At 39.8% G+C, this 26,524-nt stretch overlaps 4 protein-coding genes across 5 annotated transcripts; all 4 read left to right on the top strand.

Moving 5' to 3' along the window:
• The first annotated feature begins 1,593 nt into the window (after positions 1–1,593).
• On the top strand, positions 1,594–7,573 carry bloc1s4 (biogenesis of lysosomal organelles complex-1, subunit 4, cappuccino). The gene is made up of 5 exons (XM_085446042.1): positions 1,594–2,031; positions 3,689–3,760; positions 3,857–3,958; positions 5,471–5,605; positions 6,543–7,573. Exons 1-5 carry the CDS (start codon positions 1,690–1,692, stop codon positions 6,639–6,641), a joined length of 750 nt encoding a protein of 249 aa, XP_085302168.1. The 5' UTR covers positions 1,594–1,689; the 3' UTR covers positions 6,642–7,573.
• Positions 7,574–7,700: 127 nt separating this feature from the next.
• LOC146683103 (nuclear transport factor 2-like) lies at positions 7,701–10,755 on the top strand. Its single transcript, XM_085446043.1, has 5 exons — positions 7,701–7,816; positions 9,145–9,265; positions 9,357–9,428; positions 9,598–9,696; positions 10,480–10,755. Exons 2-5 carry the CDS (start codon positions 9,161–9,163, stop codon positions 10,594–10,596), a joined length of 393 nt encoding a protein of 130 aa, XP_085302169.1. The 5' UTR covers positions 7,701–7,816; positions 9,145–9,160; the 3' UTR covers positions 10,597–10,755.
• A 199-nt stretch (positions 10,756–10,954) lies between these two features.
• rrm2b (ribonucleotide reductase M2 b) lies at positions 10,955–16,327 on the top strand. The gene is made up of 9 exons (XM_085446282.1): positions 10,955–11,109; positions 11,664–11,828; positions 12,017–12,133; positions 12,433–12,566; positions 13,688–13,782; positions 13,905–14,038; positions 15,000–15,104; positions 15,533–15,646; positions 15,745–16,327. Exons 1-9 carry the CDS (start codon positions 11,077–11,079, stop codon positions 15,895–15,897), a joined length of 1,050 nt encoding a protein of 349 aa, XP_085302408.1. The 5' UTR covers positions 10,955–11,076; the 3' UTR covers positions 15,898–16,327.
• Positions 16,328–17,695: 1,368 nt separating this feature from the next.
• Positions 17,696–26,291, top strand: mtdha (metadherin a). 2 transcript variants are annotated; one of them, XM_085446202.1, is made up of 12 exons: positions 17,696–18,201; positions 19,082–19,180; positions 19,434–19,545; positions 19,772–19,933; positions 20,192–20,254; positions 20,480–20,653; positions 21,577–21,654; positions 22,040–22,111; positions 22,206–22,333; positions 22,436–22,546; positions 22,631–22,730; positions 23,624–26,291. In XM_085446202.1, the coding sequence occupies exons 1-12, from the start codon at positions 17,827–17,829 to the stop codon at positions 23,689–23,691; spliced, it is 1,542 nt and encodes a 513-aa protein (XP_085302328.1). In that variant the 5' UTR covers positions 17,696–17,826; the 3' UTR covers positions 23,692–26,291. The 2 variants fall into 2 exon arrangements, with proteins under 2 accessions (XP_085302328.1, XP_085302327.1); XM_085446201.1 differs by having other exon boundaries at positions 17,721–18,201; positions 21,571–21,654.
• Positions 26,292–26,524: the final 233 nt, after the last annotated feature.

Here is a 26,524-nt window from a genome sequence, read left to right as displayed (position 1 = left end):
TTGCCTCTTTTCAATGCTCTCGGTGTCAAATCATACAAGTTCATCCATGTAGAAATCGATTTTAGAAATGATTTGCTAACAGGGGTGCCACATCTGATTATGCTTATGCTTCTCACTGGCTACCCAACTGCCACCGATGCCCCTCCCAAAAATGGTGGCACATACAGGAGGTCGGTGGTCCGATCCCCAGCTCCTGCATCCGTATGTTAAAGTGTCCTTGGGAAAGATAAATACATACATACCATATGAGTTTGCATGTGTATGAAAGAGTTAAAGATGTGTCTGTGGATGTGCAGCTTCCAGTGTATGTTTATGTAGAGGGGAGAAGACTTGGATGGTAAGACAAAATTATAAGTTCTCACAGTGGATTAGTAGATAGTTGTGATCACTGCTGTGAAATTCAACTTAGGGTTCAGTATTGTGTGATTAATCTTACTAACTTGATAGCGGAGCACCACAGTGGTGCATCAGCACACAGGTTTAAACCTGTCCAAAGACCCCGTCAGGTTAATTGGGGATTCTAATTGGCTGTTGGTGTGATGATAAATGGTTATCTGCCTTTCTGTGTTAGCCTGTACCCAGCTTTTCACCCAATTTTAATGTTATGTCCAGTTTAGGCAGTTTAGATTAGGCTACCCAAACCAACTTGGCGACCTACAGAAAATACTCTAAGAGTAAAAGTATGAATTTTGCACTCTACCAGAAAAAGGTGAAAAAGCTTAATGCCCTCATCTCAAATCTGGCAGCAGGACAATGATCCAAAACACACCAGCAAGCCCCCCTCTGAATGGCTTACAAAGAAAACCAAAAAAACAAAACAAAATTAAGCTTTTGGAGTGGCCAAATCAAAGTCTGGACTTAAATCAGATTTTGATGCTATGGTATGACCTTAATAAGAGTGGGCCAAAATACTTTCACAGAGATGTGTAAGACTCGCTGCCACTTAGCACTAAGGCTTGATTGCAGTTCTTGCTGCCAAGAATAGCACAACCAGTTATTAGGTTTAGGGGAGATTCCTTTTTCACACAGGGTCAGGTAGCTTTTTTTCCTTAATAAATGTAATCATAATTTTAAAACTCCCTTATTTTATTCACTTTGGATATCTTTTTCTAATATTAACATTTATTTGATAATCTGAAATGTTTAAGGGTGACAAATATGCAATAACAAAAAACCCAACAACAACAACTAAGAAATCAGGAAAGGGGCAAATACTTTTTCATTGCACTATAACAAATCTCATTGCAGTTATCTCTTTTTACTTGAAGTGTTCAAGTTGTAAGTTTGCCTTATAGTTAAAAGCACTAAAATTTAAGAGTAAAACCTCTAAAATTGATCCAGTGGTTGGAATTCTGTTGTAAAACTGCCGTGTCCTAAGATGAAAATGATGGGAAATAAACTGAAAAACTTTGACATTTTTAAAACTCAAGTGGCAAATGGAATTTATTAATTTTGATGCATGAATCCAAAGGGGCAGACATGCAAATAAATGGCGCTTGTATCCACCATTGAGAATGTATTCCATTATATTCTATTTATTTATATTGTATTTTTCTTTATTTACATTTTCCGTTTTCTGCTGCACTAAAAACACCTTTGTCCCTTACGAGCTTCCGTCCATTGTGCGACACACGTGATCTAGTCATTTGACAAGGCAAAACACGGCAGTAGATCAGAAAGACAAGCGACATGGACCATCAACGGGTTGACAGGGTGGGCCTGCTGTCTCCCCTGGAGGAGTCCAGCGCTGAGATCAGCACAGACAGCGGAATCGTCTCTCAGAGTGCGAGCAGTTTGTCGATGGTGAGCGAAATCCTCAGCAGCGGGACGGTGTCGCAGAGCCCCAGCTTTGGAGCAGCGGCGGGGGCAGGAGTAGCAGGAGCAGCTAACGTTATTTCTCAAAGCCCGAGCCTCGATGAAGCTGCAGAGCCCGGGACAACCGACAAGCACGACCCAGAGCAGGACGACGAGGTGCTGAGGCACACCGCGCTCAGCTACTCCTCCTACATCAGGGCGACAGCAGGAGACGAGGTGCGTGCTGTTATATCAGCAGCTAAGCTATGTTTAGCTCTTTGTTTATGATTTGACTGTCAGTACCGCAGCAGCCCTACACAGTCTTCCTGTAAACGAAGTGTTCCACTTTCATTATGAGTACCAAATAAATTGGTTTACATCGTCTCCATTAAGGACTATATGTCTTATTCTACCTAGCATTTTCTTATACAACAAGAACGTTACGGTACAAGAAAGTTTCACGTTGCTTTTGTCAGTAACTAGGACGGTGTTGGCAATGACAGTTGCTAGGCGACACGAAAGTAGTGATAGGATTGGCTTTCCTCTTACATCAGCTGGCCTGTAAAGATGTATTGCAGAGGTTTATGTCGGAAGTCCCAAATTAGGCCAACTAATTTCAAAAACAGGTACAAAGTAGAAAGAATTGTGTTTTAAATGCTCTACGAGTGCACTGGCGTAGTGCAGTCCACCAGCACCACATACTAAGACAGTGGCCCACATTTTACTGGGTTTAATGAGTCTCACAAGAAATATGCAGCCCCAAAAAGACACGTACCTGCACGGACTCTACTCAAACCAAAAAATTATAGGCTGTCAGAACAGCAGCTGGAGTAACAATTTAGCCCCTGATGAACTTTGATAGAAAAAGGGGAAACACCAGTATAAGTAGACCTTCGCAAACATTGAAGCTTACTTTTTAAATTGCATTAACGTCGAATCTGGCCTTCACATGACTTATGCCTCACCATTAACCAACAGGAAGTATGCTCTGGGGAGAAAGGGGATGAAAGTCAATGAAATCAAGACAGAATACATGTGTGTGAATGAGAGAGAAAGTGTAAATGTGAAGCTGCAAGGAGCAGAGATCGTGAAGGTGGATGAGTTTAAATATCTGGAGTCAACCATCCAAAGCGATGGACAGGGCACAAGTGAGGTGAGGAAGAGAGTATGGGGGAAGTAGATAGAGACAAGTGTCAAGAGGATAGCAGCAAAAGTAAAAGAAGATTTGCGAGGTGCTGCTATGATTTATGGTTCGTTCAGTTTGCCTCTGACCCCAAAAAAAAGACAGATGACAGAGTTGAAGATGTTCAGATTTTCACTGGGATTGAGCAGAATGGACAAGTGTTTCAGAGGGACAGCGCAGGTTGAGGAATTTAGTAGTAAAGTTTGAAGGGCTAGAGTTTGAGATGTGTAGAGATGGGATAGAGGATATATTGGACAAAGGATGCTGAATATGGAGGTGCCAGGCAGGAGGAAAACCACAAAGATGATTCGCTGCTGCCAGAATGATTGCTAGAGCATCTGATGGCAGGAAAAGTTTCTGAAAAGTCATATATTTACAAGCTTTTAATTCTAACTCGAAGGGCTTGAATCTGGGTGACGGTGCGATTAACTGCTGTTAAGGTCAAAACTGGGTTGTGGGATTTTTCATGTCACTTCAAAAGTCATTAGAAGAATGGCCTGAGAACTGATTCAAGCCCAAGCCATGTGACTTGAGTCTTAAGTGGATATGCGTGATACAAGGCATGTTACAGAGAAGCTGAAGAAGGAGCACAAAGGCTGCTGTGTTTTGGCCATGCAGTCTAAACGTATTGAAGCTTGTGTGTGGGCAGCATACCTATGACATATTTCACACACTCTGGGACCCTTACTTTAAAATCATTGTCTTATATAGATCCTGTGCTTGGAGAAAAGCTTGGAAGAGATGCTGACAAGAGTGGATGAGTTTGTTGGAATGCTGGATATGGTAAGCTCAGTCAGAATATAAAAGTGTGTCTTACATCTCATGTTTTAGATTACGCGGATAATTTGCTTCTGATATTCTGTCTTGTTTTGTCTACAGATCCGTAACGATACCTCGCAGATAGTGAATGAAAACCTACCTCAAATCCAGCAGAAGTCTGATGAAATGAGACAGATATACAGAAGAATTGATAAGCTGGAGGTAAAGCGACTGTTTCATACGGTTCATTTTATTTTGTATAAAATATTCATTTGCCGCTTTTATAATGCACACGGATTCCTCAGAGAGGCATCCTGCCAAACTGCAAGCAACATTAACAACTCTAATATGAAATGCGTGATTGTGAGTTGATGTATATTGATTTGTGTGCAGTGTTTTTATTCATAATTAAATACGGAAAGTATCATCCTCACAAATGGAGACCCTGAGCCACTTGTTTGTTTTTCTATTTCCTCTATTTATTCATTCGTGTACCGAAAAGGTAGACGTATTAGTTCCTGTTCCTCATGTAAAAGCTTACCATGCATTCAAATGTCTGGTAATCTACCAGCAAAGGGGACCTTATTTGCAAAAATATGTTTATTTGAGTTCATACTCACGATTTCTTCAGCTGAATGTCATTAAATGTCTTCATCAGGTAACTTGTGATGAGACAAAAATAAAATTTACTTCATGATAAACAGTCATGTGAAATTTTTCAGAGGAACTTATGCAGTTCTGTGAAAAACTAGGTGCATCCCATAATTCAGCAACTTGTAGAACCACCTTTAGCAGAAATAACTTGAAGTAATAATTTTCTGTATGACTTTATCAGTTTGCAGCCATTCATTTATGCACAGCTCTCTAAGGTCCCGTCACAGCATTTCAATCGGTTTGATGTCTAGACTTTGTTTGGGCCATTGCAGCACCTTAATTCTTTTCTTTTTCAGCCTTTCTGTTGTAGATTTGCTGCTGTGCTTGGGATCATTGATCATTGTTGCATGACCCAGTTTCAGCCAAGCTTTAGCTGTCAAACAGGTGGCCTCACATTTGACTCTAGAGTACTTTCGAATATCCAACTTTGCAAACCTAAGGTGAACTTTCAGGGACGTCCACTCCTGAGAAGGTTGTGTTGACTCACACTTCGGTGTTACAGTCCAGCAAACTGCCAAACTGCTTTTACAGAGGTGCTCACACTTGCTGATGATCAGTTAATCAAGTGCATTTTATCACCTGACAGCTACTTGGGCTCATAATTCCTATTGAAGCGATAACGGTGTTCTTATGCTCATTGTTCAGCCCTTATCTCAGGTGGTGCACGCCAAGTTTAAGTTTGTAAGTTTTTCATAGAAGTGGATAGAGTGCTGTGTAAACTTCCTTTTTCACATGACTGTATATTAACTGCATAAACCTTTTTATATTAAGAAATTATCTATCACAATCTATAGTTAAAATTAAAGACACATTTGTTTTTGTTTTTCATTGCAAAATATGATTAATATTTCCTGATTTGTAATAAAGAGTCAGACTGGACTACAATTATTTGTGGAGCCAAGGTCGGCATCTGCATGTCTGCTTCATAACGTAACAGTCCATCATTGGTGTAACAGCACAGTCATTTTTGACTGGGGACAAAGCGTAGCTGTGTCAGCTGTCTTTTCTGTCTGCCAACCACAGGTAAATTGAATATTGTAACTTTTGTAGTGAATCTTAAATATGCTGTTGTGTCTGCAGGCCTTTGTAAAGATGGTGGGAGCCAATGTCAGCGCAATGGAGGAGCAGGTCACACAGGCAGAGGGAGAGCTAGGAACACTACCGGGTGCTTTCAAGAAGATCCTCCGCACAATGACTGTCCCAGGCTTCTTAAACGTAAGAGCCAATTTCTGCACTTGTGAATTATAAATTTTCTCCACTATCCACTGAGTTTGGTGTTTGCAGGATTAAACAAAAACTTATTATTTAGAAGGTTCCCAAACTAGTTCAGCTGTGGGCTGCCCACTCTTACTGTAGCAATGTACTGTAATAATCGGTTGCAGTCCAGAGCTTTTGCTGCTACTTGTAACAACCAGCACTTTTCACAATGTTTAAATTAATATCATACTTTATTTGGTTGTACTTTTCCACTGGAATGAAGCAAAGGGAGTGAGGTTTGTCTTCATAGCTTTTCTGTTACAAAGAAGAAGGAGGAGTCGAAAAATGCTTATGGATTAAAAAAAAAAATCTCCCAAAAGACCCATAGCTGTGCATCAAATGCATCTATCCCGAGATGCATTTGATGCATTTAGCCAGGATCCCAAATGCTGCTGATGGCTAAAATGCCCTGCCCACTTTCTCCACATTGGGTCTAAATGGGATAGAATGAAATAGATTTGGGGAAATATTAGGTGCTCTCCTTCTAGACAGTGAAATATCTGCTGAGCCATTTATTGCCTCTGAAAAAGAAAAAAATTGACTGCCTCCACCACGATCATGGAGGAAACTGGCGATCTGCCGTTAGTGACCTCAGTTGCATCCACACAGAATTTGATTTGCTCAACGTTTGTTGTTTGTCCAGAGATTGGGATCAAGGCCACCCAGGTCATTTGTAGTCACTATCCAGACTTCATTGAGATCATTATGAGTAAAGGTTCAGATTTCATAAAAACAAAAACACCCACAGTGTTTTTATTTATATGTCTGATTAAGATTGATGGTGTTCAAGAACAGCATCATGCTTGCGGAGTCAGTGTTCTTTTTAAGGTTTCCCCCAGCAGTTGTAACCACACTTCATTTATTAGGTTTTTAACTTTTGTCTCTTTGCTTTCAGAAACCAGCCAGTCCAAGACGACCAGCACCACATCAGCGTCAAGAAGTCCCCAGCGTGTTTCGGACAGATGATTATTTCACGTCACAGCCGGAACAGTGACGCGCTTGAACGTTCAAAACATAACTCGGTTCTAACCTCAGAGGCCCGTTGGGCCAAACTGCACAGATGACTTTTACTGCCACCTATTGCAAGGAGGATCTATTGGTGCAGTGGCTTCAACAAAGCAATAGCAGCCTTTCTGAACAAGTCACTGGAAGTCAAGTGGGTGCAGACAATCTGTGCTCCTGAAAGTCCTTTCCCTGGCAGCAACAAACACTGAACTGTAGCAAAATTATTTTTAAAGTGCCTGAATGGGTCTTTGGTTTTGTTTTCACTAATGGTGAAGAAAATGTAAGATGTTAAATTTGTGGCAAGTCAGGAGGACAAAGTCGTCCCACTCGCCTGTAGAGCACTGTATAGAAGGTACAATAAGATCTTCAAATAATACACAGAGAAATAACCCAGCTTTGTTTTTATGACTTACATTCCTGTTGATAGTGTTTGTAAAGACCTGCACGCTGTTATGAACTGAGCTGTATTTCTTTGTCTCTTCTACACCCCCACCCGCCGAGCAATACTGATCTTATCCTGTTAAGCATTTAACGTCTTCCATTTCAAAGTATTCACTTTATTTCGAGCCTTATCTTACTGCCTCTCTCTGACACGAGGCTACGTCTTTGATTGCACCTTTTAGGAAAAAAAGCACATTATAGATTAGTTGTCACTTGCTGATTATGTTTTGTGCCAGTGATGAAGCTGCAGTCTAAATAGGAAGAAGAGGAACTTTGGACCTCATCATGGAGAGGGGAGCAACAGTACCTAACAGATTAATGCAGTGCGGCCCCTTTCTTGCAAAGTTTAGCCAATAATGGTCACAGCTTCAGCTCTGGTTCTTTGATTACTTGCCAAATTAGATATTAAAAATGTTTAATTTTACATGTATGTATTTGGTTTACGATTTTGAGATAATCATTAAAAAATATTTGAGACAAGCTCGTTTCTGTTTCATGTATGCGATCCTGAGTTTTAGTGTTTTAGAGGGTGGGACTCGGTGAGCAGGAAAAGCTCCTGACGGAGAACTGCGAGGCTCTCTCATTGGGCGGCTTGTGCTGACGTCACGCGTTAGTCACAAGTCGGAGGAAGCGGGAACTCCGGTCGCCTCGTTTTGACTCGTTTCCCCACGCCGAAACGTCTGCTGCTGGAGAAAAAAAAAGCAAGCAAAAATAGCGGACAAGGTAAAGTACTTTTTGAGTCAAGTGTCTAATGAAGATGACGGGTTACTGAGGATTTGTTGACACGAGTTTAATGAGGTTAATGTGGAGACAAAGGTTTTAAAAACAGTTCTCGGTAAAGGCAGCAGAGGCTAGCCAAAACTTTGAGACCGCAGCTTGGGTTTCTGGTTAACAAACGGCAGGATTGCGACAGCTCCGATTTATATTCTGCTTAATCCCGACTGCGTTAACTAATCTCAACTAGTCTGAAAATACCTGGACAGCAACTTGGTTAACTCCCAATAGACTTGAATCTGCTTCTCTTGCTATAGTCGCTGCAGCTGGTTGAAACTTTAGCACGAAGAAACCACACCACTTAAAGAAGCAGGCCTCATTTTCCCCCCAGCTGTGCAGTCACATCTGTATCCTTCAGCACGAGAGGCAACCCATTGTTTTTTCATTTAAAATATGAGTGGGGCTCTTTTCTTTTTTCTTTTTTGTAAAAGCATGCCTCTTTTAAGCTGTCCTTCTGATGTACTCATCTGTAATCCTGCTCACTCCCACTGAAAATCTTAACATCTTCCGCTCAGACTCCTGTCTTTCTGTCAGCAGGTCTCACTATCATCTTGTAAACCTTCCCTTTCACTTTTTCTTCTATGTTTATGTCACAAGTCACCCCTGACACTCATCTACATCCTGCCTGCAGTCCTTCGCAGTGGTTGAAAATAAAGTTTATTTAAGATGATAATATTTTCTTTTTTTTTTTTTAAATCTCCAAAGTCGGGAAGTTGCTTTGTTACAGCAGCTTAAACTTAGGTTAAACACAACACACGTAACAAAATGGCATAAGAAATTGTGTGTAAATCAATAAAATATGAGTCCTATTCTGGAAATGTTGGGACACTGTGTAAAATGTGAACACAAACAAAATGCAAACAGTGATTTCCAAACCGCATAAGGCTGTATTTTATTCACAATTGCAATTTTATGTACCCTTTTCTTAACAATGGCACTTTTTTTCTGAGTTTAAACATTAAATATGTTTTATTGTGTTCCTTTTATGTATAAGTTTTTTGCGATTGAGGTTGTAAAATACAGTGACAAACATCTGAAGTAATCCTGTCTGTAATAATATAAATACATTAAATGCAGGGTTAAATTAGACAGTACCTTTGTTGGCAATTTCAAAAGGCTGTCCATTAAGATAGTCATTTAACTGGCCCTTCATTTTTACATACATATTTTGTTTAAGTCACATTAGACACCAGAAAAGTCTTATTTAAGTGTAAATAATAAACACAAGTTTCTTCTCATTTCTTGACTTATTTTACTTAGCTTGTCTTCTTTTACAGATCCAAAGCTGCAAACATGGCCTGTGAGAAAGAAATTTGGCAAAAGATTGGAGAGGGCTTTGTCCAGGAGTATTACAACCAGTTTGACAATACCAATAGGATGGGACTGGGTAACCTTTATGTAAGCTTTCCAGATGTCTATTCAGTTCCATCACGCTGGATGTTAAAAATATTTTGAGCCTATAGTTATGAAAGAAAAAATGTTTCTGCAGTCTCCTGATGCCTGTCTGACGTGGGAAGGATCACCTTTTCAGGGGAGAGAAGCTATAACTGGCAAACTAGTAGTAAGTATCTTGTTTTAGCAGGTTGTTGGTCCGGCATGCACAAAGAAACTCCATAAATGCTGCTTCTAATCCAGGTTATGTTGTGTCTGTGAATTTATTAATAATATTTTTATGCCTCTCCTTTCATCAGCACATCAGTCTAAACAATAATATTGTTCACAATTCACAGAACTTGCCTTTCAAGCGCATTAAGCACATCATCACAGAACAGGACTTCCAGCCCACAGTAGACAGCTGTATCCTCATCATGGTGTTTGGACAGCTACAGGTATTCTATGATTCTTCACATTTTATTTTATGTTTTTTATTCATCTGGCTGAAGGACTGATGAGCTTACACCATGTCAAAGCATCTGCAGTAAAATCACTTCTCCGACTACAGTTTTGGTCAGAATTTATTCAAATGTACACAAAATGTTCTCACTAATGGGTCTTTTTACCCAATTTGTGCTCAGTCAGAAAAGATGAGGAGGAACAAATATCAGTGGCATTGTGTATATCATGTGACCTTGTTCACCCCAAAAAACAAACAAAAAAAATAACATTTACATTTTATTCTAAAATCATCATTCAGACCTGCAGGTGTCATTGTTTTGAGTGTTGGGATCCAATACTACTCTCTCTGAGAAAGCAGCTTTTGTAGATTGCCCCCTTGTGGTTGGAAGAGTTACATTTTTAAATCCAGTGAAATGCAGGGTGGCAGGGAAGTTTTATGTTTATTTTCATGATAGTCTGGCTGTGGCAGGCTGCACTTTCCCAGTACAAATGACTGTTTCACTTTCTGAAGAGCATGTAGATAAATGATGTGTTGCAGTTCATTAAGTGTTTGATAGAGAACTTCTTACCAGTGTGTGTGGGTCTGCTGTTTTTACTCTGTATGTTAACTCTGAACAACATGTATGGCTTCTACATTACAATACAATGTGCTTTATTATCATTACTGCAGTGTTTTTAGAGTCCTAATGAGTTATGCTGATGTGATTTAAGTTTATATTCCTGCCAACATTACAGTTTTAGTTTTTCACGATTTTGCTGTTAATTATTTCCAACAGGTAGATGATGATCCACCGATGGCCTTCCATCAAGTGTTTATGCTGAAATCCCAAAACTGTGCGTGGGCATGCACGAATGATGTGTTTCGACTGGGGATACACAACATACCAGTGTAGTGATTTGGATTAGTGGGTTCACATTCACTTGTATCCAGTTCTGAATTCACACTGCGGTGTCATGCTGCCACTTCTAGAAAGATATTCCACATTTTTTTGGTGTTTACAATGCATGTATTAATAACATTTCTATTCAAATAAAGAATTTATTACTCTAAACTACAGTTTTGTCTTGCCTTCCTGTAACAAATAGCTTTTTTTTAGTTTAATCTCTTTACTCATAAGTGTTGCTTGATGTCTAATAGTGCAAGTGAGATGAGTAGGTAAAAATCACGGTATTAGTCATTTTCGGAAGTTTTATCGTGCTACCCGTACCACGTGTTGTTTTAAAGGTGAACTTCTTAGTATTTCCGCTAGGGGCGCTATACACCCGTATGTGGGGATTTAAAGTGTCAAATCAACAGAGCTACAACTACGTCCGCAGGGTTATGGCACCGAGTACAAGCTAGCTAAATAAAAAACCCAAATCCAGTCCTCAGAATGACTCCGACGGTGAAAAAGTCATCTTCTCAGGTACTGGAGCTCATTACTATCGGCCTGAAGCACAGCTAGCTTAAACGTTTATTGTTACTGTGTGTATCGAGGACGTCGGTTGTGTAACTGTAGGTTTGTAGCTGTGTAGTAACCTTACCCTTTATTGAAACATGGGGAGATAAAGCCTTTGTAGCTTCGGAAAAGCATATTTTTAGCTAAATGTGACAAATAATAGGGTTTACGGCAAGTTTTAGCTGTGAAAGTGCTTTCCTGCTCGTGTTAGCTGTCAGTCACGGTGTTTGAGGTTAAGGAAATAACGACTATAAATAAATAAATCAACTAAAGCGTTTAAAATGTGTATGGAAGGCGACCAAAAATATCTTGCTTTATTCATTTATGTTTTTCAAGTGGACACGTTAATGTTATGTCCTTTGTTTTGTAAAGAGTTAACGCGCAAGCGCAGTGCTCCGTGTTGTAAGTAAAGGGACAATCCGTAAAACGAGTTGTGTGGAGCGAGAGAAACAGCGACTAGGAGTAAAAAATGCAACAAAAACGAGACAGACACCAAACTAAATGTAAAGGATTGTTTGCAGAACGGCTTCAGAGAAGATGATACAGCCTGCCAGAATGGCTTGGAGACGGAGGAAGAACCTCTGCTCCGAGAGAACCCCAGGCGGTTTGTCATTTTTCCCATCCAGTACCGAGACATCTGGAAGATGTACAAACAGGCCCAGGCCTCTTTCTGGACCGTGGAGGAGGTGGGTACTGTACTTTGAGTGGTTTACTGAGTGATCTTAGGAAGAAAATATTGAATGCAACAATGTCTAACCATCAGGTTTTGACAATTGCTGCTGCTGCTACTTTCCACTGTGCACATATTGATATCCACACATGAAATGAAGGAACTGAAACAGGTGTGCTTTTGATGGGTTTTTTTTTTTTTTAGGTCGATCTATCCAAAGACTTGGCACACTGGGACCGTTTGAAGGCAGAGGAAAAACACTTCATCTCCCACATCTTAGCCTTCTTTGCTGCCAGCGACGGTATCGTCAATGAGAACCTGGTGAGACTAGTTTGCAGGCCTCTAAAGAAATTTCAAGAATATATATTTTGCATGTAGATTGAGAACAAGCTCATTTGATGCATTGGCAGCTGAACTGCAAAATTAATGAAACTGATATTACTAGAAGCCCTCAAAAATGAAGTCACACATCAAGAATGGCTATCAAAAGATAACCGTACTTGATGCGTTAACATAAATGCAGATGGCACTCTAAATTTTTTTTTTTTTTACTTGGTGTGGTTCAAGTGTTTTGTGGGACTTGCACGCTTCATCGCAAATGTTTTTAATCTACACAACAGGTGCAGAGGTTCAGCCAGGAGGTGCAGGTCCCTGAAGCGCGATCCTTCTACAGCTTTCAGATCCTCATAGAGACTGTCCACTCAGAGATGTACAGTATGCTCATCAACACTTACATTAGGGACCTGAAGGAGAGGTCAGTTACTCGTGGTGGCTCTGTTTTATTTATTTTTTATTTTAGCAAGTCGGAAAATAGTTTTTGTGTCGTGTTTATGTTGTAATGAAAGTATGAATCCTTAACCCGCTTCTGTATGAGTTGCTTTTGTAAACTTTCTGGAGATTTACAACAAACTGTAGCACCTGGGGTTTAAATACAGTAGACCTAAAATTTCAACGCAGAGTGTGTTGTTTACAGAACAAAAAGAGGAAGTTGAGGAAGTTAATACACAGCCTGTCAGATTTTATTCAGCAAAGTCCAGCAAATCATCATTTACCCAGCTTTATTTTTTCATAATGGATGATAAAACTTGAATCCTATCACATTCTGCTTATAAATATTATTCATGTAGCACCATGAAAGCATGCATTAAAGATGCCTTGTAATTAATCTTTGATTGTAAAGTCAGTCTCACCTAGTAAGAATGTTTTACATCTGTTTTAAAAAGTCTTGTTTGGCAGCATTTATTTATTATATTTCAAGACATGTAAGCAGTTCAACAGGAAATGCTTCCAGAATATATTCAGACTGCAGCCTTGTCTCACTGACAGATTAAAAGCTGATAAATAGTTCACTGCATGTTCAGAGAGTCTAAAGACGTAAACGTAGGCAAATGAGTGCTCTCCAGTTTGTGCTTTGAATGAGGAAACTAAATAGTTTGTCAGACAGCTGTGTCAGGCCCAGCAGGAGGGAAAGGGTCAGAGAAAGGCAACTACCTGGTGACTGATCCACTGTTTAAGTTACCTTTATTAGGTGTTCAGAGTTTTCACTGAGCCTGGTTTCTGGAACAGACTCCTGCACCTGTTTGTCACAGGTTAAGTCGAGACCGTTCTGCGGTAACTGCCGTTGTTTTCCCAGCTGCAGCAACTTTGATGTGCCTTCAAACAACAAACGTCACTCATCAACAGACTGTTTACAGATGCTTTTAAGTCTAAACACTCAGCAAACTCCATGAGTCTTGTTGCATTATTTTTACCCTGTTCCTGAGTGTCTTTGATTAAAGACAAACAAAATAAACTATTCCCTACATATTGTTACTACAGTATAATTACACATTAAAAAGTCTTTAGTTCATGTGTTTTCATGTTTGTGTGTTTTAGGGACTATTTGTTTAATGCCATTCAGACCATGCCTTGTGTGAAACGGAAGGCAGACTGGGCCCTCCAGTGGATAAACGACAGCAAATCCACATTTGGTAAGGGAGAAACAAAACTTGACAAAAACACGACAACTGAAAACTAAATATAACATCAAACTGTCCTAGAAGGAACCTCGTGTTTGATCACTTAACAGTCATTTTTGACGTTTGTGCCCCAGGGGAGCGGATTGTGGCTTTTGCAGCTGTGGAAGGCATCTTCTTCTCTGGTTCATTTGCTGCTATCTACTGGCTGAAGAAGAGGGGGTTAATGCCTGGCCTTAGCTACTCCAACGAGCTCATTAGCAGGGACGAGGTGAGACTAATTCACGCACAAAAATATGTGTTCTGATGTGTTGAAAGTATCCCTGAGTTGTGAGCGAATCAGACATACTTGTGGGTAAGAGAAGCAGCTCATATTTAAAATGGAGGTGTGGCATCTATGTAATTATTCCTTTCCAAATGACAGCGTAGCACAGAGTGTTTTCCATCTAGCTTTGTCTGCTGTGGAAAACCTTCAGAAATAGAAACAGTATGTCTGCCCTTACCTGCATTGTCATGCTTATAACTGGTATGACTCCTTAACTTTGTGCAGCAGCCTCAGCGGCCAAATTCATAAGAGCTGTATAATTCATATATGCTGTAAAGACAACATTGGTCTTTAAAAATAAGTCAAATGATAAGAATAAACATGAAAGATTAAACAGCAATCATAAACACCAATATACTGTCAAAGCTGGCAGCAGAGTCATGACTGCACATTCACCTCGCTCTTTGGAAAATGCCCTCAGACAGATATTTCCCTGTTATAGCAAACACTGTACAACAGCAGCTCTGCACTGGCTGTTTTGAGAGTCAGATTTTCAAAATATCTTATTGTTATAAAAAATCAAGAGCCTCATATCAACTAACTAGTTAATATAACAAGTTTTTGGTCATTTATGCTGACTGTATGGTGGCAGACTCTGAAAACACTGCTTTTACATCTTGCTGACACCCGGTTTTCTTTCACTCAGCATTCACTGTGTTGAAACTAATCATCACCCTATTAATTAACAATTACAAAATAGTAGTTGTTGGACATGCAGTTCTCTTACAATTCACCAGGGGGTGCTGTATCAACCATGACCATCATTGTTCTTCCTTGAGATCAAGCTGATGTAATAAATGCTGTTGTGTAAACACAAGTCTCCTAAAATAAACCTGGGACTAAGTACACCATGAATACACATTTTTTCAGATCAGCTGTTCTGACATGTTTTTTTGTTCTTTGCTAGGGTCTGCATTGCAACTTTGCCTGCCTGCTGTATAGCTACCTGGTGAAAAAGCCATCAGAGGAGAGAGTCAGAGACATCATCACCAAAGCTGTTAGCATCGAACAGGTCAGCTAATGCTACACATTACATACATTATATGCTTGCTTATTAAATGCTATTCACCTCATATTCCTGTTCATTTTGTCTGCACTAACTCACATTGCAGTGGATCAGTTGTAGCTTTACAGCAGGGGTGGGGGAACTCCAGGCCTCAAGGGCCGGTGTCCTGTAGGTTTTAAATGTGTCCAACACAGCTGATTTAAATGGCTAAATTACCTTCTTAGCATGTCTTGCAGTTCTCAGGAGGCCTGGTAATGAGCTAATCATTTGATTCAGGTGTGTTGATCCAGGGTGATATCTAAAACCTGCAGGACACCGGCCCTTGAGGCCTGGAGTTTCCCACCGCTGCTTTACAGCATGACATTCTGAAGCAATAAAATCTTAATAGGTCGTACCAGTGCTATAAGTCACTAATCGTTATTATTCATATACAGGAGTTTCTCACAGAGGCCCTGCCAGTAGATCTCATAGGAATCAACAGTTGCCTCATGAAGCAGTACATCGAGTTTGTGGCTGACCGGCTTCTCACTGATCTCGGACTGACCAAGGTAATGCTAATAATCATTCGTTCAAAACCCTCTGCACACCGGAATGGGTGAAATTAAACCTATTTTTGTCTTTTTTCCTCATTTTTTTTTAATCCAAGGTTTACCAAGCTGAAAATCCATTTGACTTCATGGAGTCTATCTCACTCGAGGGGAAAACCAACTTCTTTGAGAAACGGGTGGCAGAGTATCAAAGATTCGGAGTCATGTCGAGCATGATGGACGGTGAATTCACACTAGACGCAGACTTCTAAAAACTGACATGGCATGTTACTGTAAATTTGTTACATTCGGTCAACCTATTTATTTATTTTCATACAGTTATTATACAACAGAGGTTTTCAAGTCTTACTGTAATACTGATACAGTGCTACGAAGTGAAGGCTGTACTCTTTTTTTGTTGTTATTGTTTTTTGGGATGTTTTTTTTGTTTTGTATTAGAGATGGAGAATTATTTAGCAACCAGTACAGTTTATAAGTAGAATGGGTGAGCATCAACATTTTGCCATCATGATAAAATAATGAGGGAGGTGACATAAATAGTATTTCTTTCCTCACTGAGCATTGTGGATAATAAAAACACAGAATATATTTTTACTTTTCTGCTTCGTGTTGCTTGTTTCTATGGCAAATTGCTTTAATATTTTCTAACTTTTAAAATACAATAAAAAATGTTTTGCCAAATATGTGTAGGTGTTGTAAATGAATGCAAGAGGTAAATGTTTGTACAGCTGAGAACCAACAACAGCCTTATTCTCAAATGTAGGTGACAAGAAATAAATGTGATGTGGGTCATTTTATGATTGGTGGACAATGTGGGCTTCAAAAATTCAAAAAGGACTCTATTTTCTAAATTTCTTTTATGCATGTAAGAAGAACAAATAATAAACCATCCAAAAAAATTATTTCAGCTCAGGCATCAAAGCTACACTTTTTATGCAATACTTTGGTTGCTGTATGCTGTGACATGAAAAAGTGGACTTTATAAATATTGTTTTAGAAATTATTAACCTTTAAATTAAAGATAATCACCGTCATACTAAATATTCATACAGTTTCATTCATTTAAACAACTTTCAGAACCTACCTTTTTTTGTAATTTTAGTATTTATCTTTGAGTGTTTGTTGAATACATTTTTTTGTACACTTTTCAGAAAATAATTGAAACTATGCTACAAAGGCAATAGATTACTCCCTTGTGAGCTAAGAAAAACATTTATGGTTATTTTATTCAAATTATAAAGCACCAGGGTTAATATTAGAGTAACAGTGTTGCACAAGATAACATGGATGAATGGATTTTTTTTTAATTCACAGATTATGACATAAGTCTAACTCAAACAAAATACTCAGGACCACGGATGTATTGTTTAATAATATTCGGTATGTTGTTAACATGTTTGTACAGTAATGTTTTATATGTGCACTCACGGGATTTCGAGCAGCTGGGTTGCAAATCAGTGCTAATATTAGTGTTCTCTCAGAAATAAAACGTGAGCTGTGTAATGTAATAACGCATGAAAGTGAAGGGTAAATGCAGTTAAATGAAATAAAAGAAAGAAATTTCAAAAAATTAATTTGTTGTCTTTTTGTAATGTGGGTTAAACTGGTTAGAGTGACACAATCTAGACATAAAGATCGGATAAACACAAAATTTGTCAAAGATTTAGTGTTTTTGGAGTTAACACCTGACTGGATTGTGTCACTTCTTTTTCGTCTCACTGTTTTATCTCTTTCTTTTAAGGCTTAACAATTACAAGAGTCTATCAACACAAAGCAGAAAAAGTGGGTTGTAACTGATTTTAGTTGTTATATTTTTAAGTTGTTATTTTGTATTTTTAAATAATTGTTTGGAACCACTTTTTCAACAACTACGTGTACAATTAAGCTCAGGACAGGTGTCATTTATATAGCATATGTGTTTTAGTATTTTGTGCATGGGTAATTTTCAAATTCATGGGTAAGACAGAAAAGCTCCTGTTCTTACAGAGCGGCTCGTGTAAGTGCATGATGCTGTCCTGGACAAACCTGTGAGTGTGAGCTTTTTAATACTGAGCAGATGTAGTATTGATATGCTGCTGTTTGTAGCCTTGATGTTAACAGTCAGATTAGATTAGCCACTCCTCCGTTAGCACGGGCGCTGGAAATGATAGCTACAGCTAGTGTATGCGCAATTTTGAAAGATGGCTGGAGACTTGCGAGGTCTTGCGCTGGAGAAAGCCGAGCTGCTTTCCAGCCACTTGAAGGAGCTGCTGTCTTCGGGACAGGGATATGTTCGGGCTCGATTCGGGGTTGACTTGGGTCTGAAGCCCGAGCTGTACCCGACGTGGGTCATCCTGTCCACGGCCGCGGCGGGTCTTCTGCTGCTGATCAGTCTGTCGTGGGCCGCTGTTTGCGGCGGGCTGCTCGCCGGGAAAAAGCGAGGATCCCCGGTCACACACGGCAGCAGCAGGAGCAGCAGCAGCGGCGGCGGCGGTGAGCCCCTCAAGGCCGGTTTCGCTAAAACTGCCAAACCAGAAGAGCAGAAGAAGAAGAACAAAAAGAAAACGGTAGAAAAGGTACCGCAGGCAGCCTTTACTTTTTTTTTTTTAAACTAACTTTATTTAAAGTAAACAAGTTTACATATAAAATGCACATACACATACAATTACATATACAAAACCATGAGCACATACAAAAGGGAGAAACAAGGAGGAAAATCTAGCATCTGAGTCCACACAACGTTCAGCAGCCTTTACCGAGCCGTCTAATCACAGCGAGTCAGTCACAACACGCGCGGGTGTTCATTTAACTCCTTAACCTAAGTGCTCCCTCTGCAAAACAGTTCAGTTAGACACTTATTTTATTATTTTATTAACAAAAGCGGTTAAGTTTGGCGTTAGCTAGCCAGCTAGCTACCTGGCATGTATGAATTGACGGTCGTATAGCTCGTCGTATACTTTGTTTACACAGCACAAATTAGGCCATCTAGGGACAATTCCACGACCCACTTACAAGTGACAAAAATAAACCCGTAATCTAACTGCATATGGATGAAGGTAGGGTATTTTATTAAGAAAGGGAAGGTGTTATCGGTGTTTGCAACCACCTGATACTCCTGTTTAGCTAGCTAGTTTATACGTCATCGTTAGCCACCTGAAGCTTCAACTTTCGCTTTGATGAGTGAAAATGGTTTTAAAGACGTCCGCAACCCAGGCGCGCTTCTTTGAAGCTCGTATTTAGAAAGCGATAATCTGTTTAACCTGTTAAATATAACTTTTAAAACAAGCTAACAGACAATAAGTGTGTTATTAACCAGTCATATAAGGCTTAATAATTTAGTGTTGACGCAAAAACTGTCGTTTTTATTTTAAGTAAGTTGATATTTTCTTTAGCACTCCCTGTTTTTCTGGGTTGTCATGCTGTATGTTTCTTATCTGTGTCTTTTCACCCCTCCAGAAGTCTCAGTCCAATGGGCAGCCAGTGACTGTGGCTCAAGAGGAAGTTAAAGTGGCTGAGGCAGTTTCTAAGCTGCCAGCACAGATCAAAACTGAGAAGGTATGATCAAAATTAAGGAAATGTGAAACCAGTGGTGGGCAGAGTAGGCGCAGCATTTCCCTGAATTGCTCAGTTTTGTTGATGTTTTGCAAGATAGTTTTATTACTGGTGACATACTGCTAAAACTCCACTTCTGTGCAGTGAAAAAATACATTTGGAGACTACTGTTGGGATGATAAATAATAAAAGACATTAAGTGCAGTAAAGTTGTTATTATGAGGTAACTTGATTGTTCTTTTATTTCTGTCCACAGAAACCGGAGGTGCAAGCCCCGGTGCAGGTGAAGAAGAACAAGAAGAAGAACAAGACAGATGTGAAACCAGTTCAGCTTTTGTCTTCAAACGATGGGAAGGAACCTGATGACGGTACAGCTCAACCGTTGAGGCGGAAATGTCACAATAGCTTCTCATTTTCAAAAGGACATTTTAATATTATGCAGAATGTGCTTCTCATGCATGTCCTGTCATTCTGATTGCAGCCAGACTCTTTAAAATATAGTAATGAGCAAATATCCTTCATAGTCCGATATATACCACATTCCCTTAGAATGTCGTGTTATTTTTGGGGTGCATGTATGTGTGTGTCATCCAGGTGTGTGGGAGACAAAAGTCAGTAACCGAGAAAAGAGGCAGCAGCGCAGGAAGGAAAAGGGTCCTGAGGACTCTGGCGGTTCAGGAAGTGTGGAAGCATCAAAAACGCACGTGGAGGCAACTGTACCAGCAGCAGTTAACAAGAGGAACAGAGGAAACCATGGTATTCATGTAGAAGGAATTCACTATGTTTAAATATAGTCACCACCCACTCTTTTAGCTACACCTGTTGAGGTGCTCATTAACACAAGTATCTAATGAGCCAGTCACATTGCAGCAACTAAGTGCATTAAGGCAAATGTATTTTATTCTAAAATGACAGAAGAAGGTAGCATATTCAGTATGCAATTTTGATATATAGTCTACCCGCATTATCACACAGTATTATGTGGTAATAACCCTGTTTCCAACCCTGTTTCAGAGTCTTTTCATTCAAGAACCACTGGAAAGGGAGATACAGCCAGTGAAGCCGTTAAAGACAAAGGTAAACCATTTTTTTATGAGGCTCTCTTAAACGTGAACTTATTCAGAGTTTTAAGGTATCACAGAGGTGATTTTCAAGCTGCTCAGTCCAGTGAAATTTCAATATTGCTCGTAAGTGTTGTTTTCTTGTCAGTGAACTGGTCTGAACTCCCCTCCTGTGACATATTTTGAACAAAACTGTTACTGAGGGACTCTGATGGTCTTTCCTGTTTGCATGTTCCCTCAGTTTCCTCCAGCTGGAGGAAGGAACCTTCGGTCAATGGTGGAGGCTGGAATGATATGTCCTTGAAGATCCCAGGTCAGATGAGCACTATGGAGGGAAACAAGTGGAGTGCTATCTCAGCAGCTACACATTACAGGGGCCAGCCAGAACCCCAGCCGTGGGCTCAGGAGTCACAAGGTACCATCTAGATCTGAGTAAACCTTTTTACACCACAAATGTAGATATTAATAGTTTGTATGACATAAGAGATTCTAGACTGAACATACTGGAGGAGATTTCTCTCTACACGAAACAGAGCTGATAATGAAATGAAATGACCTTTGCCCCTTTTCCACTAGTGCAGATTCTGGTGGTCAATCTAGCATCAGTTTCAGCAGAAGAGAGAATAAAACCAGGTCGAAAAGCTGGCGCAGGCATAGCAGTTTAAACTCAGTGGCTGTGAGAGACCCTACTGCAAGAAACTCATCAATAATTGGCAGATGTAGCCCACAAATCCTCTAAATTCTATGTAAAGATCATTTCTTAATGCTTTCCAAGTGTGGGCTAGTTCTCAGAAGACACTGAGACAGAACTGGCTTTGTCACAGCACTGGCACCACTGACATAAGGTCAGGGTGTAGTGAAAATAAAGACAGTCTGTTAATGAAATTATAACCTGAGCTAACATTTAGTAAGCAGCTATGACAGCAGGTTAAATCTTTGAAAATTTAAACTTGAGTTAACTGCTGCCTCAACAAGGGCAGCCCAAGTAATAACCCGGCTTGTCCTGATGGATTATTGTCAGACAAACCTTGTGGATGTCAAGCTCACTGTAAGCCTGCCAAGGTAAACACAGTGCATTTATCATGAAACTGAGCAGGATGTTTGGTAAAACTAGAGTAGACCTTTCTTTGTGTATAATGTGATTTTGATTTATTTAGTTATTTTATCTCCAGGAGACTGGATTTCATGCTGTGAGGTGTTCAAGAAAACGTGCCAGTGGAAAAAAGACAAGATACTCCAGCCTCATATTAGAAACCATGCTGTTAACGTTTAATCTCCGCTGCAGTTTGTTTGCATTCCACCAGCATAACCTGTCTTTCTGTGTGCTGTCAGCAACAGCGTGGAGTGGCATTGATGGCCGGATAAAGCCTGACCTCAGCCCAGTGTCCTTCTCCATGCTGGGACTAAACACCACAGGTTTGTCACCCAGTCACACACCAGACCTTTCAGCTGTGTCCACACTGGAAGCGAGTCGGTGACACTCGGGAAAATAAGTGCTGCTGCCAGCACAGAGTGGGCGGGACCCAGGATAAGGCTTGCAAATGACGGAACTGAAGTGACTAACAATGAAAGCTCGTGATGCCGTTGATTGGCATGTGACCTGGCAGTAAATACATTACAGGGTTACCAAGGCAACTAGATACAGAAATGTCTGCAAGCAACCAGCCATCAGCTTCAAGGCGATTAATCGCTTCCAGTGTGGATGCTTATTGATTGATTGATAATTGTCATGGCTAGATTAATGAGTCTACATCCCTCATTAAAATAAATAAATTAACAAATAACCTTCTGTCTCATACAGATCCAATTTCAAATTCAGTGGATCTGCAGTGGGCAAGCCGCCCTAAGGTTAATGATGAATGGTCAGGATTCAGTAAGTAGCTATGCATCAAATCCTCCTAAAAAGATTCTTCAGGTTTTTACCATCTAACTATCTTCCATCTGTATTGTGTGATTTGTTTTTTTAGATGGGATGGCAGCAGCAGATCCCAGCTCTGACTGGAATGCCCCAGTGGAGCATTGGGGAAACTATGAAGAGCCCCCCGTGTTGGTGACACCAGCTCCTGTGCAGAAAGAACAGCCTGTCCCCAATAAGGTTTTTGTTTTGTTTTGTTTTGTTTTAATTCTGGCTTCTTACTGTATTGTTTCTATTATAGGCTTCACATAAATTGATCTGTATGTCTTATTGTTGCGTCAGGTGTTGGAGGATGAGAGGGACACAGAGGATCCGTCCGGCGGAGAAGCCAAATCGAAAAAGAAGAGGAAAAAGAAGAAGAAAACAGAAGAGGAGGCTGCATCTGACGCTCAGGTAATAAACCAAACCAAGCTGATAAAATCAGGTCTTCAAGTGAATATTTAACCTGTTGTAATATAATCATTTCTTGGGTTGTAGACGGTGAGCACGGCGCACGTAGTCAACACAATACCCAAACCCCAAGAGCTTCCTGCACTGCCCTCCAAAAGGCAGAATGCCAGCATAACCTCCACTCAGAGTAGGTTTCAACATCTCTGACTCCAAATCTGTGTTCACTGTGTTGTAATCATTTCTAAGAGCGGCTTGTTTAGGTTTCATTTAAACACAAGTCACTATCTGTGGGTATATACCCAAGGTCATTATTTCATAGTTATCACGTGACACGCCCACCTGGCGGGCAAAAGCAGTACTCCGGTCCTTTGCCCTCCAGCCATCCATTGAACATCTTTCAGTTTCACTTAGCTAAAATCCCAGAGAGTTGCTGTTCTATCGGATGCACTAATCAGTACTTCTTTACAGCTGCCAGAAGGGCGGCACCAACTTGTCAACACACCTCTCCTAACCCTGCCTTACAGGCCAACCCTGCTTTCCCACAGCAACCCAGACTGACAGTGGCAGCTCATTTAAACTTTAGGAGAGATTTAGCTTACATTGGAAAGACACTTGGTCAACTTTACTATAATGACACGTCGTTAATGTGACAAATTAATAATACTGAAATTTTTCTGGCCCAACACTGTAAAAGTCCCAAGTTAAGAAAATGTAAGATTTAACTTTGGTTGACTTTTTTTTGAAGAAAAAAATCTAAGACCGTTTCTGTTTTACTCTGTCCAGCTCTTCTTGTAATTACGGTAGGGTTATTTTAGCAGCCTGTGCAGCCTTTTCCTTTGTCTCTACATTAATGAATGTACTCACACAGGAAACATGCAGACCAGCTGAGTGTATTGTTAGTCATCCCACATGATGCTGTTCAGTCAATCAGATCATTTATTCAGAGCACGTGTGAAAACCGAATAATACACATTGTTGAAACACTGTTGAATTTACTTTTGTTTGAGGAAATGTTCTGTAACTGGATGCCCTTAAATTTCAATTGAAAAACTTTTTTTTTTTTCTTTCATCTCCGTGCAGAGAGGTCAGAGCAGATTGCGGAGCCTCTGAAGTTCTCCCAGAAGAAAAAGGTCCGAAGGGAGACATGAATTCACCTCACAGGTCCAGACAAAGCATATGCAAATGATTGTTAAACGTGTCACATGCAATAATTACCAGGTACACAGTTCAGAGATCAGTTTCACAAACAAAAAAGTAAACAGGTGGAAGGTATCACCTGCTTGGCGAAATTCAGAGATGAAATGTAGTCCTATGGACTGAAAACTTAACTAATTTGCACTATTTGCTATACTGCAAACAGAGTGGAGTTTGGGGTGAGGTGGGCTTTTAGTGGAGGTACATATTTAATGACAGCAAAGGTGTTTTGTTTTGAGACTTTATTTGCCCCCTCTGAGAGTGTATGTAATTGTTAACCCCAAAAAATAAAACGGGTTTTAAATTTTTATTTCTTTTGTGATTTTTTTTTTTTTCTTTTCTGTTTTTTACCAGAACACCACACTTTTTGGTTCCACACAGTGTTGCACTTTGTTTTGATTTCTGTGCAGCAGCCCCCTATGAGTTATTGAAAGGTTATGGAGCAGAGAAATATACCTATCTCACTCACATGCCCATATGTACACTGACAGATTAAGATACTCCTGCTCTTTATACTGGGTTTGATGTGACATCCGTCATTAAGAGCTGTAAGGGTGTTCAGGTGACTACTACCATTAGACACATTGATTGGTACTGATGGGTGCTACAGGACAGTGATGTAGCTGCAAAATGATATAGGCACTTGGCAACTTTGCTTTTATATAGGAATACAACCAGGTGAAAACCAGCCTAGTCAAGTCCTATACTGGAAAGAGTTGTGTCATCGCCATCAGTGCAGACTGACTTGGATTAATTGCAACATCATTCTAAAACCTTCAGCAATCTGTCTGAGAATAATGATGTTTGTTTGAAGACACATTTGCGAATGAAAGTGGTCGCCCAGAGGCTGAGGGTGTTCCATGCTCAACTTCTGGGCGACCAGTTGGTCACCACAACTACTTGCAGTCGTTACCAACATAAATATTAAATAAATCCAATCACCAGGCAACCCTAAAAAGAGGCTGCTGTCCTGTTTTTTACTCTTGCGTGACTGAACCACAACTCACGGCTCTGTCAGCATACATATGGCATGTGAGTATTGTTTTGAGATAGGTTTGTGTATTCTTTTGTCTAATATTTCTGTCATTTGAGTGAAAACACTCTGCTGTAGGGTGTGTAGTTTGTGCTTTTAATGACTGAATGAGTGGCAGCTGTGGTCAATGTCAGTTACACTGGTGTGAAAGGCATCTTAGCCATAGAAGCACAGCCATTACTGTCCAACTCCTAACTGTACACCTGTCTAACTGTATGCACAAAACCCAGCTTTGCTACAAATAAATGAAAACACTTCTGTCTGAGCTTCAGGGTGTCAGAAGGGAAATGTTGGGAGGCTGAAAGTTAGTAAATGATATGATATATAGTCTTTTTGAATGACAGATTGGATTTTTGATATTAAACAACTGATTCTGGATCCCCATTGGAGACTTAACTGTACATCTAGGCTGCAGTAACTGATATGAACCACCGGGAGGCACTGTATTGTGAAGTTACTAGTGGGATTAAACTATACTGCAGTAGGACTACAAATGTGTAATCCCTGTACTTTTATAAACAATATCGCCCTGAGTATGTCTGTCTTTTATCTGACTGGATTGTATTTAGATTTTTTTCCATACCTAATGATCACTTCTGAACTCTTGTGATTTTTTTTTTAAACATTTCTTCCACTTTTGTGCTAGAAAAAGCCGTGCCATATGTACAGATTGTAAGGGCTTTTTCCAGTTCTGTAATTGCACTGTGCAAAAGGCTGTATTTGGTTCCTTTTGATTTTGAAGAAATGTTTTTATCATCTTTTGCATATTGTGAACTATTTTAATCTTTTTAGTTTGGACCTTTGTTCCAAGATGTGTGATGGGCTAAATGTTTTTGACCTAAACTGAGAATGAGGATATACTTAGAGATATGACGTGGAGCAGCTTTAACTCCACATCTATTTGATTTTAAACAAGACACACACACACATACATACATACACTCACAGAATTACAGACATATATAAAAGGAATTTAATTCCATTGCCTTAACTTGTAGTTGTATAGAAAGTGCGTTGGAGTCCTTTTTATAGTTTCCATCCAGTTGCAAGTTTTGGTGTCAGAATTGATTTAATTTTGCATGACTTTGATAATAGAATGAGATAAAGTGATCAAACTTTTGCTTTAAATGTTAGTACTTGGTCCACTCATAGTACCACTCAGTATCTATACTGTAATAGCTTTCTGTATGGAGACGAATTGCAGCTTTCATGTGGGCATCCAGTTTAAGGGGACATTACCATGTTTTTGTGAGATGTAGTGCATCAAGGCGTCGATCAGCTGATGGTGGTAGTTGTTGGTAGACCTGGTAGATTGCAGAGGATAAAGTGATATGTCACTGTGGTTTCAGGTGCCCTTTTGTTAAATTTTTACTGATGAATATGATGATGACTCAATCAACGTATTTATATACTTGTCTCTAGGAAATGTTTTTTTGTGAAGGGTTTTGTTTAATGAGGAGATAAAAATGAAATTTCTATGTTTGTTTGGTAAAGATGAAAATTAAATGAGAAGTGCTTGTATCACATTGTCATGGAAATGTTTTTTTTCCCTTCCCTTCATATCGTGAAGAAGGTTTTTGGTGTTATTAACTCTTTTAAAAAGATTCTCCTAACATGAGATTCTCATGTGAAGTGTATTGTTGATTTGATCGATTACCTGTGCCTTAAACAGCTGCTTTGCCACTTTTCTTTAATATGTAAAAATTAACCAAATGCGAAAACATACCATCCCTGGCCACTTTATTAGGTACACC

Source organism: Copadichromis virginalis, linkage group LG22, assembly GCF_057382275.1.
Source record: "Copadichromis virginalis isolate Kocher_CV1m ecotype Utaka linkage group LG22, C_Virginalis_male_GT1.1, whole genome shotgun sequence".
In the NCBI taxonomy this organism is placed as follows: Eukaryota; Metazoa; Chordata; class Actinopteri; order Cichliformes; family Cichlidae; genus Copadichromis; species Copadichromis virginalis.
Note: the sequence above shows the minus strand (reverse complement) of the source record. Positions and strands in the feature narration are given on the sequence as shown.